Genomic DNA, 21382 nt, shown 5'->3' with positions numbered 1-21382 from the left:
AGAAAGCCTGTATTTAGAACGGGATTCAATGGGTGTATATAGAAAGCCTGTATTTAGAATGGGATTCAATGGGTGTACATAGAAAGCCTTATTTAGAATGGGATTCAATGGATGTACATAGAAAGCCTGTATTTAGAATGGGATTCAATGGGTGTACATAGAAAGCCTTATTTAGAATGGGATTCAATGGATGTACATAGAAAGCCTGTATTTAGAATGGGATTCAATGGGTGTACATAGAAAGCCTTATTTAGAATGGGATTCAATGGATGTACATAGAAAGCCTGTATTTAGAATGGGATTCAAGTGGTACCTAAGATAGGACATAAGATTTATTTTCCTAATTGTCCAAATTCAATTGATTTTCAGTTTGATTTATTTGTTTCTATTTAGGGAAAGAGATTTCTGGACCCCACAACCCTCTTCCACAGTGACATTGATGAGGCCAAACAGAGAATTAATCTGACACTGACAATCTTGAAGAAATTTCGTTCAGTGTTCGATTCCCACAAGGAAAACCTTGCCTCGTATTTCAAGGAGAGAGAACCTGTACTATGGACATTTCATCCAAACTCTGTTTTTGAAAGATTGAACAAGTTTTTGGATAGATTAAGTACTATTCAAGTAAGTGAGAATTTCAATATTTACTACTTGACACGCCTTTACATAAAATTATTGTATTTAAAAAATAACCACCAGCAAATTACACCAGTATATCAATTTGCCTCACATCCGAAAAGTTGGCTAAAGAGGGAGAAAGTGCAACATGGGATAATAACCCAAAAATTAAACACAATAATACTTTTTTAATTTCAGTTATTTTTTCACACGGTCCTCGAGTTCACCAAATTAGAAAAGATAGAGATCGGAGGAATCAAGGGTCGTGTTCTGAGTGCCAGGATAGCCGGAGTCTCCCAAGAGTTCAGTTTGCTGTTCACAGCTTTTGCCTCCAAGACCTACGATGTACTGGATCCTGACGATGACACCTTCATGGGGGACTTCCAAGGCTTTCAGGATGAGATTATCATCCTTGACACGAAGCTGGCCACTATTCTGTGTGAATCTTTCGATAATTGTGATAATTTGGAGTCTATTTTTAAGGTAACTCTACTGAACACTTTGTTTATTATTTTCTTTTCTTTTTTTTAGTTGCTGAATTTTTCTACAAACAAATAAAAGTGACTATGCTTTTGTATATCTGACCAAAAATAAATATATTCTAAATTTCTTTAAAAATACATTGCTTTTATTTTGCAGCTAATTGATATTGTTGGATCAGTTCTTGATAGGCCATTGATCAATAGTGAATTCACTGCAAAGTACACGGATATTCTTGTGATGCTTGAAGACGAGATTGATGTTTGTCAGGTGTGTAATATTAACTTCTAATTACTTTATGTCCAACGCCATCATATTACAAAATGCTTTTTTTTATTTTTATGTGACACCTCACAAGAGCACCCCTGACTACAATGTAAAGGTAGGGGAGCTATATCGCCACCCTGTTGGGTAGCGTTGTGAGGCTGGTTAAGGTAGGGGCTGTAGGGAGGGACCTATCAATTCGGATCTTGAAGAGGTCTAGATTATATGAAGGAGGAAAAACAGTTGTCGATAACTCGTTGACACATTCGTCTTACATAAAAACGAGTCGAAGAAACGGGCCGTTCTCATGAAGCCAATATGAGCGGTGATTGTAGTCGTTTACATATAATTGACTGAGCTGTAAAGTCCTCTTTTAACTTGACCTCTGTTTCTGTTTCAAGATGGTGACCGTTTAATTAATTAATTTATTTATTTATAAATTCACGCCCGGCTGGGCTTTTACATGTTATTTTCTTATTTTTTTACAAAGAACACAACAAAATCAAAAAAAAAACAAAATCAAAGTAAAATCAAAAAACAAAATCAAAAAGAAAATAGAAGACATAATAAAACACAACCTCTTAAACAAAAACAATGTCAAAACAAAATAAATTGGAAACAAGACACTCCACAATGCAAGATGGAAAATTTATTAATTAATGATTCAGAAAAGATTCTTTATCAATTGTCAAATCGTTGTGTTTATTTGGACTTTCTTATTAGCATTTTTTCAATATTATGTTACCTACCTGCCTGGAGAAAGTTTGAAAAAAGATTTATCATTTTTCATGACTTTTCTTTTAACAAATTATTATAAAATTCCTTATTTGAATTTTAAAAAATGTTACAAAAAATAAAAAGTTTATAATTAAGTAGGTAGGTATTTAAGTGCCTACTTACATATCTTATGATTTCAGAGGAATTTTTGGTTTTGATTTATTAAATAAGAGGAAATTAGAAACATGTTGTTTTGGATGCGGGTGTTCGAGGAACGAACAAGGGTTGGGATAGCCGTACTTTAAAGGGCTATTCCACACAGATAAAGCATGAATGAAGCCTATGGCTTATGACAGGCGAATGCGAAAACACAATTCGTAAGGTTAATTCACAATCAACTTACCGGGTGGCGAATGAAATCTGCATCTCGAGATCTTCTGTCAGCACTGGAACGGTGATCTTTGTACGGTAGCACTCGTTATTTTGAATTGGTTGTGATAAAATACGTATTAAGGGATTATTCTGACAAATAACCGGCGATCGTGTACACATTGGTTTTGACAGGACAAATGTTTTTGTGCGATTGTGTAGCTCACGGCACTCCATGGTTATAGCTGACGTGTGTGAATTTAAACTACACAGTTCAAATTCTGACCATACTATGTGTTAGCACACGGCCTGTCAAAAGCAAACGGCGTGACGGAACAGCGGGATTTATAGAATTACTATTTTATTACATATTAGGCAGAAATGACAGAACCCCTGTCTTGATACATACTTCTTGTTTCATTCACATTCTTATATCTTCAGCAGACTCTTGACATGATCTGACTCAAGCATTTGATTCACTTAATCAATAATTTATATGTACATATTTAGATGATCTTCGATGAGCAAGTGGGAAGGCTAGAAAGATTTGGCCATATAGAAGTGGACCTCTACATGCCTCCAACAGCTGGTGGTCTTCTGTTTGTGGATTCAGTTAGAAGAAGAGCTTCAGCTCCCATCAACAGCTTCAGGGCTTTGCAACATCCGTATGTTCCCACTGATTTCATTGTATTTTTATCCTTTGTGAAATATGTAATAATTTTATGTACACAACAGGTCTAAATTTGTTCAAATCTTGTGTATCAAATGACTTATATTTAGAGATGTGCAAAATGGGTACCCAAAACCATTTGAAATGCAAAATGGAAATGGGTCAAAACTTTTCCATTTGAAAATGCAAAATGCAAAATGGGTTTTAGAAAAGCATTTCAAATGCAAAATGCAAAATACCTATTTTCAAAATGCATTGAAAATGCAAAATGGTTTCTCAGGTCAAACAATTAAAATAATTATAGAATTTTTTAACAATTTTGTCATTTAATAATGGACATCAATGTAGAACAAACATATTACATGAAGGTAAATCTAAAAACACCACGACTACAGATTATGAAACCACAAAAAATTTGCGCGGGACTAATGTTGCCAATATAAAAACATAGAAACTGCTATCTAACATTTAATATTACAGCGTCATGGCCCCATGTTCAGTACCTATTTGAATCAGTATTTTTTGTAATGGTATCACTCAATTGCCAGGGCTCCTACCAGGGAGCAACTTGACAAATGTAAATTATCTCTCATAGCGAGGTTGAGGACCAACCGATATTTGGGGCTTATGAAAAAAAGATGAGTGGAGAAAGTAGGAAGAATTTTGCAAAAAAGCATTAAAAATGGAAAATGCATTGAAAAAAGCATTTAAAATGCAAAATGGAAAATACCCATTTTGCATGGATTTATTTGAAATAATAATCTCTGCTTATATTTGACACATTATTACAAGATCTATGAGCATAAGTATATAATTATTTTTTAACTCTGTCGCTAGAGCAAAAGACATACCGAGAATCTTGTTTTCCAAACCAGGCTGTGGTCTCCTTTGGCACTTACATATTTTAATGCAACTCTCTTATTGGTCAAGATTGTTTCTATCTTTCCAAATGTTTGCATAGAGTGCCCTTTCCGTGTAAATAATTAGCCTTATTTTTTAGCAAATCTGTGTAATTTTTGTGGTGTATAAGAAGTTGTGAAGTTGTTTTTATGATAGTATAAGAAATGCTTGTCGAAGGACCTTGGATGTTTGAGCAATGACCACTGCACATAAGACAATATTTGTTGTATGGAAAAAGGACTCACCATTAGGAAAGGGCACTCGTTTCTTCCCGTCTTTTCTCCTCACAACAATGTCACTTAACACGAAGCGGCTTGCACAATATCGGCGCGAATGATAATGTCTTAGAGGTAAGGGAGATGAGATCTCGCGCGGATGCGGTTTTATTGTGAGCGGTTCGGGTTATTGCAACATACTGATTACCAAAGGGCACAAACATTAGCAGGAATGGAAAGGAAGGTAGGACAAAGGACAATAATACTATCTCAGTACAGTGGTCGCAGGTATGTGTGTATGTGTGCATTAGATGTATGTATAAATTAATGTCTATTGCGCATTGGCGCAACCAGCAGTGTTGTTTTTCGGCAAAAACGGTGGCATTGAACAACAATTATTTTTTATATTACTTTTTAAATTTAAAAAAAAACCAAAAAGAATGAAGTGGCATTTTTGACGTGAAGTTAGTCGTCTCCTAGGTGTGCCACTGTTGCTGATAGCTGTATTGTAACCTCTCCCTCTTTCTGATATATGACGCTTGTAACAGATATGGAGATTACAACGGAGCTCTCACTGTCAGGACTATAGTATAGGAGTATTGGTTAGGCCTGAGTAATATCGCACCATTGACCCACCACGATACTGTAATAATATTATATGAGATTATTTGATATGTTTTATCTTTTGGGTAAAACTAATTGACTAACCATTGATTAATTGGTCGCTGATGACTAGTGTTCCTGTAGGCGGCACTTTTTAATTTATACATGTTCGCAAGACAACTGTCGTGATGTCCGCATTCAGGGCACGACTGCTGGCAACCTAACTTGTTTACAACAGGTTAAGCTGGAGTATGCAAGCGATGTTTGGGCACCGTACCACCAGAAGTACATTGATATGATAGAGCAAATCCAGAAGAAATTCCTCAGGTATGTCTATATGCGGACGCATGGAACCTATCCTAGGTAAATGCACCATATCGACTTACTTGAGGAAACTAATTCTGTGAGTCTGGAAACTAGGCGGAAAGCAAGTCTAGCCATTATGTCTTTCAAAATTTGGAACAATTTTATTGATAGCCCATTCCTCTTGGGATGCTATGATTTATATGTACCAGACCACTACAGCCGAAGTCGATACCATGACTTATTCAGTGTACCAAAAGGCAAAACTGACGTCCTGGCAAAGCATAGCATGACGAGGGGAGTGGTGCTGTTGAACGAACTAGCAAAGAATTTGGATGTAAGTGACTGTTCTCTAAATAACCTAAAACAATTATTGAAGAGTCACTTACCTAAATGCTGATATGATGTAAAATTGTACTGTAACTGGAATGAATGTTCTATTGTACAATAAAAAAAAAAAAAAATAAAAAAGTCATTTTCATACAGTGTTTCATATATAATATTAGACATTTTGTATATTTCAGTATAACCGAATGTTCTGAAGCAGTGCTCATATTTGAAAAGTATGAATACCTGATAAAGGAGATGAACACATTTTGCAACCTGTACTTTGGAGATTGGGCTTTGGGGGTTCCCGCTATCATTGAGAAAAACCTCAAAAAGTGTCTGCTGACTAGAAAAGCAGATGGTGGTCCTGAACTGATGCTGAATTTTGACCCTCAAGTATGTACCTAACCCTTACTGTATTATTTTCGACCGAACGTAGTGAAGTGTTGTTCTAACTCGACCGTTTTGCATTTTGTCTGTCTGCAAATTTTTTTGTACATTCTGTTTCCGGTTGGCCGCTTTAACCTCTGGAAATCCGTTTGTGCACCAGCGACAAGAATTCTTTCCCGCTAACAAACCGATTAACAGAATCGCTTACGCTTCAAACACTGAGTTCATTTTTGATTTCACGTATCTAGCCCCTCAGAACGGGTCTGGTGTTCCAAAGGTTAATGGTCCAATAAAGATTAATTTTTTGCAGATGTGAAATCATTGTGTTTATTTCGACTCTCTTATTCGCATTTTTTCAGTATTACGGTACCTACCTGTTTGACGAAAGTTTGAAAAAAGAATTCATCGATGTAGTAACATTTTTTTTCCAAAATTGTTTAATTCCCTATTTGAAATTAAAATATGTTGCATAAAATATATGGTTTATAATTAAATAGGTAGGTATTTAAGTACCTACTTACAAATCTTATGATTTAGGTTTTGATTTATTAAATAAGAGAAAATTAGAAACATACTTTTTGGATGCGAGATCTACTAGTGTAAAAATTAATAACTTTATTGCTCGATAATATTTGAAAGCTCCTTAGCTCATGATGGAAATGACATGTCAAAATGAAAATGCATTTATCTATCATTACTTATTGTCCATACAGAAAACTGTGCAAATTTAATAATGCCGGACTTCGACATTTGAAAGTTTGTGCTGCTTTAGGACACATTTCTACTTACCGATCAGAGATTGGCTTTTATCAGGACAATTTTAACCCGGCTGGCTGAAGTCTGGAACAACTCTTTATACTGCCGTGGTAAATAGAAACACAGGGTCTTGTGTTGACAGTCTCAAGGGAGACACTGCGTTTTTACTTACCGCCGTAGTATAGACATGATTGTTTAATTTCGCTCTGCATATTGTTTGTACAGGGTTTTCCAATAAGAGGTGTTATTTTGATATTCAATCGTAAAAGATCAATGGTTTCGTTGCTTGTGTGGCACGTAGCGCCGTATTGTTGAAAGTAAACGTTGTCCAGATCAATACCATCCAATTCCGGCCCTAAAAAATCATTAATCATCTCTCGATAGCGCAATCCATTCACCGTAACTGTTGCTCCAGCCTCATTTTCGAAAAAGTAAGGTCCAATGACTCCGCCGGACCATAAACCGCACCAAACAGTCACACGTTGAGGATAGAGAGGCTTTTCAACAATAACTCTTGGGTTTTCCGAGCCCTAGATGCGACAATTTTGCTTGTTGACGAAGCCACCGAGGTGGAAATGGGCCTCATCACTCAAGATGATTTGCATTTGATTCACTCAAATGAATTTTAATATTTTCAATGCGTTGTTGAAGCGTGTATTGTTCCATTTTTATTGATAGCGTAGTTTCTACTTGTCAAATGTCAAAAAATGACAGCATCAAAAGTAACATCTACCGAAATAGCGGGCTATTCAAAATAACACCTCTTATTGGAAAACCCTGTATTACCAGTTCAATCTCTAAAATTTAAAGCTTGTTTTATATTTGAACCTTATCTACGCGGCTTTCACATACATGCTATTAAAATGAGATAAGAGAATTAGATACTTCCAGTATCGCCCTGATAAAAGACTACCATTCAGAATCGAAATGTTGCTTGAGATGACTTTAGCCGTATTTAGTGATCAGATCTGAATAGCCAGGTCCTTCCAAACCTCCCTCTTTCCCAGCCTTTTTCCTTCCATATAACCTTCGGCCTCTTGACACACTTCCGGCGGGAAGGGTAGTTAAGGTAATCTTTTACGCCGGAAAAAGTACTTGAATGGCGGGAAAGACATTGCTGTCCGATAATTTTATATCAATGTGATAGTAAAATATGTAGATTTTTTACACATAAAACATCACTAAATGGCCCAACACTGACTTTAGCTTCAGCTAATGGAGTCATATTACAAAATTAGGCTTTAATTTTGGACAATAATTTTATACTTGAGGTGTGATGATTACTATGGAAAAAAAAATCATTCTAATCATGTATTTTCAAAGATAGAAAGACAGCTGTTCAATACAATATTCATTTTCTCGAATGGGGACCCTTTGCTTTTGCTAGCAAAAAGTTTGTTAACATATACTAATTGGGGATGCTACAGTCACATTAGCTGACAGTGTAATTTTAAATGAAACATGTATTTTTTTAATACCTTTTTAGCTCGTGGCAATATTGCGAGAAGTCCACTACCTGAAGCGGAATGAAGACCTTCTCCCCCTTATACCAGAAGACGCCATGAAGATCTACAACAAGGAGGATACATTCCGATTGTATCGGATAAATCTGCAGGGCACTGTGGAGTGGTACAATAAGATCACTAAAGCCAGCCAGAAGGTGGAGTTTGATCTGGTGAAGGATGATATAGAGTGGATCGATAAACAAATTGAAATCGGACAAACAAAACTCAACTGGAACTCTGAAAGCAAGTTTTTTAAACTTAATAAGACACAAAACATGTTGGTTTAACCTCATTAATGCCACCATATCATTAAGGATATGTTTAAATAATCATTTCTCTTCTGGGGAAACTACACACGGTAGATTACACAGGCTGTAACAGCATCCTCGAAGGATTTTTTTAACCAGCGATGCCTGGGAATATTTAGAGTAAAAATGTAGAAGTCAAAAACAAAAAAAAAATTCCATCACACGTCGCAAACTGCGTAGTTGGGTTCAGCCTAGTGGGTCACATAGTATGCACTCCATATCGTTCCAGCAGCACGGTAACAAATGAAACAGAGCGCGTAACATGTAATCCCTTCGCAATGTGTGATAGAAAATATATATGTATTTGTTTTGTTTTTAATTGAAATAAAATTTCTACCCACAGCGTCTTCTAAGTTATCACAACTATTTTTACCCAACAATACTATTTCATCAATGTTATTCAAGAGAAAAAGTGTGCTGATTCTCAGGCGTATAAAGATAGTAACGAATTTTTCTATAAAATCTGTAGTTAATTTGAACTAGACGACCACCATGGTCGAGTTGTAAGGTTCTCAACTGTGAATCTGGAGGTTGTGAGTTCAAATCCCACGTGCGGAAGTTAATTTCATTTAATTAATTTACAATATTTCACATTTAATAATTCATTAATGATAATAGAAGTATAGGTACGTTTTGTATATTTGTGGCACGTTCCTGAGTAGAAGACACTCACAGTATCGCCCCGGTGTAAGACCACCATTCAGAATCGACACGTTGCTTGAAATGGCTTTAGCCGTGCTTGGTGACCAGATCTAAATAGCCAGGAACTTTCCCCGCTCTTCTCTTCCCTATCTCCCTAACCGCTACATTTAGCCTCACATAAACCCTAAATTAGGGTTCCATAGTCTCACTGTCTCCAGTGAGAGTCTTGTGCGTTATTCACAAAAAAAAAGTATTATTTGTTTTTCTTTTAAAATTAATTTGTTATTTATGTATGATTTATTTAGATCTTTGGGAGTATTTGCAAAAGATGCATGACTTAGTGGGTAATTTGCAGAATAGAATGGAAAAAAGTCAAGACAATCTGAAAGAAATTAGATCCATAATGTCAGTTTGGTGCAAAGTTCCCCTGTTTGAACGAAAGGAAGGCAAAAAGGTACTTAAAGAACAATTCTAGAAATCATCTAAATAATTAAATTAATTTTGTATGGTGTTATTTATTTATATAAAAAAAATATCATATGGCCAATGTAAAACTTAGTAAATATTATACTACATACAGACATGAAAAAAATGCTCCATCCGAGCCACGAATTACGAGAAAGGAACGAAGAAACCACAAGAAGAATTTCGCTCCATTTGTGGTTGCTTTGTTCCTTTTCCATATGTCGTGGTTCAGTTCGGCATTACGACTCGCATGTTTATACGTACCTTTATATATTATAATGCTCATTGATTCTTCCTTAAGCTTCCAGCTATCCTAACCAATTCTACACAAATTTGACTTTATGTAACCTTACCTAAATTTATCCTAAGCTCACATCAACCTAACCTCACTTTAACCTAACCTTTGTTTAAACCCATGGAACTTAATGTAATTATTAACAAGTTGCATGATTAATCACCTTGAGGTGATTTTGCACAAAAACCGCGCTATACAAATCATCCAAATATTATTATTATTATATTAGGACACGGTGCTTTGCATCGAAGAGAGGGCTGAACGTTCAACCAAAAGGTATGCAGAGATTGAAAAGGCATCCGAGACAATACAGACATTGTTGGAGGAAAACGTAGCTCTGTTTGGAATGCAAGAGGCGAGGGATTCTCCCCAATGGTCTAACTATGTCAACTTTGTGGACAGTATTGTTTCTGGCTTTTTATTGAAAACTGTTGGATGCAGGTTAGTCAAAGTGATATTACGGCCCAGTTGTTTCTCGGATATTCAAATGCAAATCCAAAACAGTAGTCAAATGGCCACTCAGCGCCATTTTATTTTTTGCCAGTTGAAAGGTTCCCGTTAAATGCTGATTCTAAGTACGTTTTGGCTTTTGAATAAATTGTGATCAGCGGAAGAGGACAACTATAGCTTGTCAGCTAATTGAAATTTGATAGAAAGCTGAAACGCATCTAGAATCATGTTTAACGGGGACCTTTCAACTGTCCAAGCAAAATTGTACATTTGATGTTATATTTAAATTTCTGTTAAATAATTTGTTTACTTATTTACAAAATGAAAATGATCATGGTGCTTTTTCAAAGTAACATCCTTTTACCTTCGAACTATCTTGGCCTCCATGGTCAACGGGTAAAGCTCTCGACTAGTATTCTGCAGGTTGCATGTTCAAATTTCTGCATTTAAAATAATATATAGGAAATTTGTGGAGTGTTCCAGAGTGGAAGATACTCTTAGTATCGCCCTGGTCTAAGACCGCCACTCAGAATCGAAACGCTATTTGAAATGGCTTTAGCCGTGTTTGGTCAGTGAATAGTCAGGTACTAGGTAGATAGTTTCACTGGCTCCAGGCGGTTGGGAGCAGTTGGGACTCTGAGATTAATATTGTAAAGCAATTTATACAATTGCAGTGCACTCTTTTTTTTCTTAATTTATTTGCTAGACTATAATAATTACGATAATAAATTTTCTATGTAAGAAACACGAAAATTGAATCTCTTAATTTCTTATATTTTTATTTTTAGTTTGGGCTATCTTACCGACAACATGGAACCTAAAAATGGCCTCTGTCCACTGTTCGAATCTCAACTAGAATTGCGAGAACCCGACATGGTGTTCGTACCCTCGTTGCAAATGGACGATCCCAAGGGTTTCAACAGCCTCTTGACAGAGCTGATTGAGGACATAATCAAAATGGCCTCCCTCATTGGAAGAATATCCAAGAAGAAGAAACTTACATACGAAGAAGAGATCAAAGAAAATTTCGATATGCAAGAAATGTGTAAAGAAATTCTTCAAGGCGTCCAGCAGGTTACTGATTTTTTTTACCTGATCTACGCAGATGTCGTATAAATGTAATCCACGAAGAATTTTGAAGTGTGCCGGTACCAGAATCCCATAACCATATGACTGGAATTAAATTATTATTATTGTTTATTTATTATTTTTGATTATTGTTTCAATGTTTTAGGTGGTGGACGAGGCTAAAGACTTCTGCGGAACCTTTGAGAACTACTCCTACCTCTGGCTGGAGGACCGCGAGAGTGTCATGGAGATGTTCTTGTACTATGGGAGGTCCCTGACCAATGATGAGCTGGACGCCTTAGCCATTGATGAGTCCCAAGGTCCCCCGCATAAAGCCCCAAACATGGACGCCTTCAGAGATCAGATTGACAGCTACGAGAACCTGTTTGCGGAGATTGAGAACATGGCTTCATTTCAGATCTTCAATTCTTGGTTCCAGGTATTACTTTTATCCTATGTGTTTTAACTTAGGATGAATTCCAAGTGCCACTTCGAAGTTTTAAATTTTTGGCAAGCGCTTTGCTAGCATCTTAAGTTTATGCTGTCACATTATTATTTACGTTACAGTATTGTTGTTAATCTGAAGGTACCGGCAATGCAATAATCGTTCGATTGTGTGAATGTGTTGTAGTAAGCACATTTAGATGGTTCCCATTAGTTTAATGTCAAACCATTGCACAAAACTGTAATAATTTTATAGATATCTGAAATATTTTTAAAATTATATACCTTATTATTAGGTTATATTTTAGAAGTTTAGAACTTTAAGAAAACTAGAAGTGTCTTCCATGCAAATTTGAATGTAAACAAATGTTCCATCTAGCCTAGAAGCTCAGCTCTCTGTCTCAATTTCATTGGCCTGGCACAATAGATCTCCATTCCATTTGAATTTCATAAACACATTTTTATATTGGAAATTTAGGCCCCGATTGGGTAAATATTTTTATCGCGAAACACGCCCAAAAAGCATTTCTTGTATTGTTCTTTATTCTCTTTAGAACACGGTATGATTGTGTTGGCTTCCTACTTATTGAAATTGAATATCTAATAGTCATTTAAAATATAGCATTTTGACTTGTTTTTCAGAGTTTTTGTAGAAGTAGAATCTAAACAAACAAATTGTGTCTTTATAGGTGGACGTTCGTCCATTCCGTCAAGCACTTTTAAATATAGTGCGAAAATGGGGAAACATGTACAAGGAACATCTTGTTTCCAACGTCACTTCTAGACTGGCAGATTTGGCCTCATTCATTAGAGAAGCTGACGAGGGATTATTACAGGTATGTGGATCTTACTGCCAAGTTTTAACTGTCGAATAACTAGAACTAACGAAGCACTATTTTATATTCAGTGTTTTAACTTTAGACTGCCACTGCTTTCCTTTGTTCAATTGTCGTCATATTACTGCTATTGATGTTTTTTAATAGTTCATTAATCCGTTTTCAGGTAGTAACAGAAGGAGACTACAAGACACTGGTCAGTGTGATGGGCTACTTGATGAATGTAAAAGATCGTGGTGCGGCAACGGATGAAATGTTTGGTCCTCTTACTGAAACTATCGAACTCCTCAAATTTTATGATATGGACATTCCGGAGGAAGTTAATGTCTTGTTACAGGTGAGAAAAGAATCCTAAACTTGCTATCTTAATTATTTTTCACTTTGTTCCACTTTTCCTAAAAAAATCAGGAGTACCATTAATTAATGACCGGTCAATGGCTGGGTTGATATCATATCTGGGTCCCACCCAGGCGTCGAGAATTCAATTCCTCGGCTGGCTAAGTCCTCCATCACAGGACAACTGTCCGACATCTGCTTACTGTGGTGGTTGTAGGAGAGTTTCAAATATTGTCCGGTTATTCGTATCAGAGTTGAACGAGACTTTTATTTGTACACCAAGATAACTACAATAATATTATTCTTTACATTATTATTTATCGGCTTTAATTTTTCAGGAATTACCAGAACAATGGAACAACACTAAAAAGTTGGCTGTAACTGTCAAACAGCAAGTGGCTCCTCTTCAGGCTATAGAGGTGTCGTGCATAAGGCAAAAAATCATCGACATTGATGTTCAAATTACCTTCTACAGAGATGTTTTCAAGAGATATGAAGTAAGAACCTTCACATCTATTCATTTGCTATATCCAATGACATTAATATATCTAGACTTGTTATTGTCTTACCAAATTAAGATTTATTTATTTATTTATTGTAAGAAACAAACAGCATTTTTTTACAGGATTAGTTATACAAGAGGTTACATATGAGGTAAGCCAAAATAGTTTCTTATGCTAATGTTGGTTAATGTGATATAATACAAGATTGTAATTGGTTATAACCATTAACTGAAAATGAAATTAGCAAAAAAAATAAAAATCATATAAATATATTAGAAGGAAGAAGAAGGAATAGGAAAGGGCAAGAGGCAGAGGAAGATGGGATGGGGACAGGAGACACTCATGTTGTACCTTTTCTATAACTGTGCATTAATTTCATTAATATTTGTGGTCGTGCGCTTGACTTCGTTTCGGTATTTCACAAGAGTATTATTAAGAATATCGATATTGTTAAATTGCGTGTTATATTGCGCGCATATACGGGGGATTGGAGAATTTTTTCTAAGGTTGGTTCTGCACGCGGGCAAATGAAAAAAATGGTTTTGTCTGGTTGGCCTTGTAGGTATGTGAATTCTTAAATAATTTACGAGTTCAGGAGAGTCCAGGCCGTTATTCAGAATTTTGTATAAAAATATTTGATCAGATATTAATCTACGTGTTTGAAGTGGAGTAAAGTTGTGAAATTTTAAGGATTCGGTGTTATTTGCAAAGGGTAATTTAAATTTATAATTTATGTGTTTAAAAAATTTGTTTTGCACACTTTCGATTCTGTCAATATGGCATTGGTAGAACGGTGCCCAAATTAGTGTGCAGTATTCTAAGTGAGGGCGGATATACGTGGTGTAAAGGGAATACATGGTTTTAATATTGCGAAAAGGTTTAGATATACGAATTATAAATCCCAACATTTTATTGGCTTTGTTGATTACTTCGTTAATGTGTTTGATAAAATTTAGTTTTACATCCAGTATGTAACATCACTATTGGTGTCGCACATCACTAGTACTAAACGTGATTGTAACACATTGTATTGTCGTCTGTGGTCATGCTAACAAGCTCTCTGTATAACCGTCACAAGAATAAAAGTCTATCTCATAAAATACAATCAGTGTTTTAATATAAAGTCATCCACATTAAACAGAACAAAACATGGTGTCAGAAGTGGGATATCGATGATCAATAGTAATAATATAATAATACTGGAAGTTGGATGTTAATAATATAAATTGAAAAATATTAAGTATAATTCAAAATGGCGAAGGACGCGCAAAAGTCACACATACAACATGATTTTCATGCCCTGTCAAATCTGCAAGTGTTGTCAAATAATATAAATAATGATTCAAAATGGAAAAATTGGTGGCAAGACTACGAAATATACCTGGTGGCGTCAGGTTTGGAAGAAGCTAGAGAACAAAGAAAAATTGCAATTCTACTTCATTCAATTGGCTCCAAAGGTATGGAAATTTTCAAATCATTTAACATGAATATGGAATCAAGCACGCTACGACAAGTCAAGAAAAAGTTTGATGAATATTTTGCACCTCACAAAAACTTAACAATGATAAGAAATTCATTTTTTACACGAAAACAAAATAATTCAGAAGACATCAATAATTTTCTATTGGACTTGGAAAATCTAAGTTTGGATTGTGAATTTGGAAATTTAAGAGAATCTCTGGTAAGAGACATATTTATTGCAAATATGTGTGCAAATTTAAATCATATCCGTCAACGCTTATTACAAGATTCTACATTGTCATTACAAAAAACGATTGAAATTGCAAAAACCATCTTAATGTCACAAAGCAATGCAGAGAAAATTAACCAACAAACACACACAGAAAATATTCTTCAAATCAGTCATAATAAAAATACTTCAAGACAGTCGAGAGCATCATCTCAGTCAAGTCTAAGAGGGTCAACTTCAAAAAGATCAAGTCAGTTTGGATCTTCAAGTCGTCATGGTTCACCGTCATTCTCATCATCGCAGTCAAGATCAAGTCAGTATGGATCTTCAAGTCGTCATGGGTCACCATCATCATCATCACAGCCAAGGTCAAGTGGTCATATCAATCCATGTGGAAGATGTGGTCAGCATCATCGCTACAAGTGCCCAGCAGTCAATGTCAAATGCAGGTCATGTAATTCTTTTGGTCATTTTGCTAAATATTGTTTTAAAAATAATTGTCACAATAAAGTCAGAAATTTAAACTTAGAGTCATCAAAACCCAATGATGACAGTGCTAATTTCACTGAGGGTCATTTTATTGCAACAATCAGAAATATTAATAATAACAATTATTCAAGTCAAGCATGGCACATAGATATAATAATTAATAATAAAACATTAGACTGTATCTTAGATACAGGAGCTGATATAAATGTAATGTCATTGACAAACTTTAAAAAGTTAAATTTATGTAATACAATTTTACAAAAAGTTTTTACAAAAGTGTCAGGATTTGGAGGTAATAAAATACCTATTATTGGTCATTGTGATATTGTATGTCAAATCAATGGAAATGTCATAAGTAATATAATATTTTTTGTCACAAATATAGAATGTCAATCAGTCTTAGGTCTTCCAACTATTCAGAAATTTGGAATTATAAAAAGAATATTTAATGTTCAATATGATCATAACACCCTATTTACTGAATATAATGACATTTTTCAGGGTCTCGGATGTTTACCACCTGTCGTTCATCTCAAACTTCGTCAAGATGCCGTTCCGTGCGTTGATCCTCCGAGGAAAGTCCCATTTGCCTTACAAAACAGACTTCGTGAGGAATTAGATCGCATGGACAAGATGAAGGTCATTGAAAAGGTCACTAAACCTACTTCTTGGGTAAATTCTGTTGTCATAACTGTCAAGGAGTCAGGTAAATTGAGAATTTGTCTTGATCCTAGAAAATTAAATAACTGCATAATGAGAGAATATTTTCCATTAAAAAATATTGATGAAATTAGATCAAAACTTATAGGTGCTGCATATTTTTCACATCTAGATGCTTATTCTGGATTTTGGTCATTGAAGTTAGATGAAGAAAGTAGTGATTTATGTACTTTTCAAACTCCATTTGGAAGGTACAGGTATTTAAGACTACCGTTTGGAATAAACGCAGCAACGGAAATTTTTTATAGGATTATGGTAGATTTGTTTGGAGATCTGGAAGGTATATTAATTTTTGTCGACGATTTTTTAATTTATGGGGAAACTGAAGAAATTCATAATTTTAGGTTAAGAAAAGTCTTGGAAAGGGCTAGAGAAGTCAACTTAAAATTAAATAAGTCGAAATGTAAATTTTTAGTCAAGGAAGTATGTTTCCTGGGTTATATTTTTAGTAAGGAAGGAGTAAAAGTTGACAAAGAGAAAGTCAAAGCTATTTTAGAGTTGCCGTCTCCTAAAAATGTCAAAGATTTACAAAGATTTTTGGGAATGGTAAATTATTTGGGTCCATTCATTGAAAACTTATCAAATAAGTCACAAATTTTGAGAAATTTATTAAAAAATAATGTTATATGGTCATGGGATGAAAATTGTGAAAAATGTTTTAAAATTTTGAAAGAGGCTATTTCAAATGCAACAGTTTTAAGTCATTATGATCCAAAAATACCACTAACTTTATCAGTCGATGCATCAAAATCAGCTATAGGTGCAGTTATTATGCAAAATAACCGTCCAATTGCATATAGTTCAAAAACAATGACACAGTCGCAGGAAAATTATGCTCAAATTGAAAAAGAATTATTTGCCATACAATTTGGTTGTAATAAGTTTCATCAGTATATTTATGGTAACAAAGTGACAGTACAAACTGATCACAAACCTTTAGTCTATTTATTTAAAAAACCTTTACATGATGTACCAGCTAGATTGCAACGTATGATGTTAGCTCTTCAATCTTATGATTTAAATGTTACACATGTCCCAGGTAAAGAAATGTATATATCAGATACTTTATCTAGAGCAGCTTTAAAAGATCATTATATACCCGATTATGAGTCTGATCTACATTGTCATGTAAATTCAATATATATGAACTTAGCTATTAGTGAAGAATATCGTAAAAAATTGAGTAATGCTACTGCTTTGGATGAAACTATGCAAATATTAAAAAAATATTATTATGAAGGTTGGCCGAATAGCAAAGATAAAGTCCATTACACTTTAAAATGTTATTATAATATTCAAGACGAAATTCATGTCATTAATGAGTTAATATTTAAGGGTAATAAATTGCTAGTACCTCAAACTATGAGAAAAGAAATGTTAAACAAAATACATGAAGGACATCAAGGAATAAACAAATGTCTAAGATTAGCTAGAGATACTTTATATTGGCCTAGTATCACTGTAGATATAAAAAATTTAATTGAGCAATGTCAAATATGTAATAAATTTAAAGTTTCTAATCAGAAGGAACCACTGATAAATTATGAAATTAATAAGTTTCCATGGCAACAAGTAGGTATTGATTTAATGTATTTTGATAATCAAACGTACCTCATTGTAACAGATTACTATTCAAAGTTTATTGAAACTGCTTTCCTAAATAATAATTCTACTGCAAAAAATGTCATAATTCACTTAAAATCTATTTTTGCACGTCATGGTATACCAATGTCTTTAGTCTCTGATGGAGGTCCGCCTTTTCAAGCTATTGAATTCAAATCATTTTTATATGATTGGGATATAGAACATGTAGTTACTAGTCCATATCATTCTCAATCTAATGGTCAGGCAGAAAGTTCTGTTAAAATTATAAAAAATATTCTAAAAAAGTCAAAAGAAACAAATACAGATCCTTATATAGCTCTATTACATTATAGAAACACACCTAAAGCCAATTTACCGTCACCTGCTCAATTATTAATGTCTAGAACTTTAAGAATGAATATTCCTTTAACTCAAATTAAATTAAAACCAAAGGTTGTAAGATTCTCAGATTACAAAAACTGCGTTGAAAAAAATAATTCAAAAAATTCTAAATATTATAATGTCAATGCAAAACCTATGTCTATATTTAAAACAGGAGATTATGTGTATTTTAAGAAAAACCCTAAAAGTAATTGGTTACCAGCTGTGGTCAAGGAAAAATTAAAATGTAACAGGTCATATATTGTTGAAGATTATTATGGTAACACGTACAGACGAAATAGAATTCACTTAAAAATGAGATATAATACAAATGTTAATAATGACCATCTGTCCATGCGATCTGATCCGGCACTTGAAGAGGCAGAAGCTGGAGATGAGGGACAGGTGGGAGAAAATAATAATATGAACAACCCTTACATTACCAGATATGGTAGAGTGGTCAAACAACCGGATAGGTATAATGTCTAATGTCAATGTATTTAAATTGTTATTGTTTTTATAAATAAAGAAAGGGGATGTAACATCACTATTGGTGTCGCACATCACTAGTACTAAACGTGATTGTAACACATTGTATTGTCGTCTGTGGTCATGCTAACAAGCTCTCTGTATAACCGTCACAAGAATAAAAGTCTATCTCATAAAATACAATCAGTGTTTTAATATAAAGTCATCCACATTAAACAGAACAAAACACAGTACTACCCCAAGGTCGCGGATTGATTCTATTTCATTGATATGTGTATCATGAAAGTTATAATTAAAATAAATTTTATTTTTGCTGCGCGTAAAAGATAATTTGTTGCACTTAGAAATGTTTATGATTAATTTGTTTAATTTACAGTATGCAAAAAGACGATTTAGGTCTTCTTGAAGTTTTATGCAGTCATTGATAGATTTGATTACTAAGTATATTTTTTTGTCATCTGCATATGCAAGGTAGTTAGCATGTAAAAAACATTTATAAATATCAAATATATACACATTAAACAGTAATAAACAGTAATATCAGCTGCCCGTGATAAGCAAGTATTAAATATTCTCATGTTTCCAGTATATTCGGAATTCAAACGTTGCTCATGTATGATAAAGATAAACATTAAAAAAATGTTAATTTGTGTATGAACAAAATAAATAATAAGACCGGACGGGGTTTTTTTGCATTCAAAAGTTGCATCTAATACTACCTCAAGGCTGATTATAGTTATAAACCTGGGCACCTGATGGATTTTGAGGTGTCAAGTGATTCTGAGAAGTCAGTGCCTTGCCATATTAGAACAACGACACATAAAATCATCGGATGGGAAAAAATCGGGTGCTGTATTTATGATATGGAAAAATTAAGTAATTTGCGTGTATTTACAAATGAAATGTTTTTCCTTGGCTTTTACTAGTGTTTGCCGCGTAATTAAAACACTTTCTCATCACACGCAGCGGCATTTTGGAACTTTTAAAAGTATTGTATATATTGTAATATTGTACTTAGAGGTAGCATACGACCTTACACAATGCGTGACAGTTTAGTACTATGACTGCCACTTGAGATTTCAACAGTCTAAATAATATATTGTAACGTGATTGGTAATACCTTACTAATTTTGCCTTGAAAATTAAGTTTTTTCATCATCATCAGATCAGGCTACAACCCTTGGATAATCTTAGCCCCACTTCTGCCGGTGTCCTGTCGTCGTCGTTGAGTTTCCATGGCTAAGAATGCGGTGTTCGTCTCCACACCACGCAGCATCCGAAGTTTAGGTCTCCGAAAGCCTCTTTTGGTGTTCAGCTGTCTTCCATCCTTGCTAAGTGTTCTGCCCAGCGGGTCCGTGTTATAATTATAATTATATTTTTTAGTTCTTCAAATATGAGTGCGAAGATCCATATTACCTGATGGACAGAACTGACAAAGAGATTTTGCTCCGTGAAAACATAGTCACGAGCATTCAAGATTCTGGTTCTCTGTTTGAAGTCAATGTTCCAGAGTTTAAGCTCCTAAAACAGTGCAGAAAAGAACTTCGGATGCTAAAGGTACATAATCAAACAACACAAAATATTTTAGGGAGGTTTTATATTACACACTAATAGTATCCATGTAGAATCTTTCCCCTTGGCCACACTCAAAATCAATATCAATCACCAAGAAAACTGAATCTTTCCATATTCCTTTACAAAGAGCCAAAGCATAACCTTCTCCCTACCTCTTATCTCGACTTTATAACACTCACCGTAGTGGCAAGAGTCCGGACATTTTTAGCGGCAGCCCACAGAACTTAAAAGTTCTTGAATCACTTGTTTCAACTTGACTTCACTCTACTCAAACTTTATTGTATCTTGTTTTTGTGGTTATTTTGTATACTTGCCCGCCTACTAATGAATGTGTTTTAAATTTTACACAACTGATAAACAACTGTTTACCCTACATTAATGGTTGCTTATCACCGTTACTGGATGGTTTGTATTTGTTCTTTATTATTTCTTTGTTAATTTTTTAATGTTAACCTATGGCATGGCTATAGCGTTCATGTGGGGGGTTAGACCCTAAAGGTGGGGTTTGTCCCTGGTGTGGGGGGGGGGGGATTTGTTAATTTTTTTGTGTATTTTCTCTTACTAGTACTATTCTCTATATATTTCCTAGACAATAAAACGTCAATGTCTAATACATAATATTGTCTGCTTGTTTTCCCCTTTACCAGCAACTCTGGGATTATGCTCACATAGTAAGAGCCAGTATTGAAGATTGGAAGACAACCCCTTGGAGGAAGATCGATGTTGAAAACATGGACATTGAATGCAAGAAATTTGCCAAAGAAATACGAGCTTTAGACAAAGAGATGCGAATGTAAGTAATTGACAACTTCTAGCGATGCACCACGTCGTGTAACATTCAGAATCAGTCCACTAACAATAACTCTCCTAATATTGATAGTGATAAGATTGAAATTCCCCCTGAATATCAGCTGCCCGTTTCGATTTATTTATAAGTTCAGGCACAAATATTATAAATTTTGCACTTTAAAGCAGTGTTTATGAGCCTAA

General features: G+C 34.6%; 1 protein-coding gene across 1 annotated transcript in view; it reads left to right on the top strand.

Moving 5' to 3' along the window:
• The window catches only part of Dhc93AB (Dynein heavy chain at 93AB), a 111272-nt gene that overhangs the window by 22591 nt on the left and 67299 nt on the right, over positions 1-21382 (top strand). The window contains exons 6-20 of the mRNA XM_089640559.1: positions 394-624; positions 817-1101; positions 1258-1368; positions 2959-3113; positions 5664-5862; positions 8099-8360; positions 9373-9521; positions 10057-10268; positions 11066-11351; positions 11512-11784; positions 12479-12625; positions 12792-12962; positions 13300-13458; positions 20201-20374; positions 21040-21185. Coding sequence (XP_089496685.1) covers positions 394-624; positions 817-1101; positions 1258-1368; positions 2959-3113; positions 5664-5862; positions 8099-8360; positions 9373-9521; positions 10057-10268; positions 11066-11351; positions 11512-11784; positions 12479-12625; positions 12792-12962; positions 13300-13458; positions 20201-20374; positions 21040-21185 — 2960 coding nt within the window. The remainder of the gene's footprint in view (positions 1-393; positions 625-816; positions 1102-1257; positions 1369-2958; positions 3114-5663; positions 5863-8098; positions 8361-9372; positions 9522-10056; positions 10269-11065; positions 11352-11511; positions 11785-12478; positions 12626-12791; positions 12963-13299; positions 13459-20200; positions 20375-21039; positions 21186-21382) is intronic.

Source organism: Hesperophylax consimilis, chromosome 15, assembly GCF_061612785.1.
Source record: "Hesperophylax consimilis isolate HC1 chromosome 15, BYU_Hcon_1.0, whole genome shotgun sequence".
NCBI classification, from domain to species: Eukaryota; Metazoa; Arthropoda; class Insecta; order Trichoptera; family Limnephilidae; genus Hesperophylax; species Hesperophylax consimilis.
This window is presented reverse-complemented; position numbering and strand designations above follow the sequence as displayed.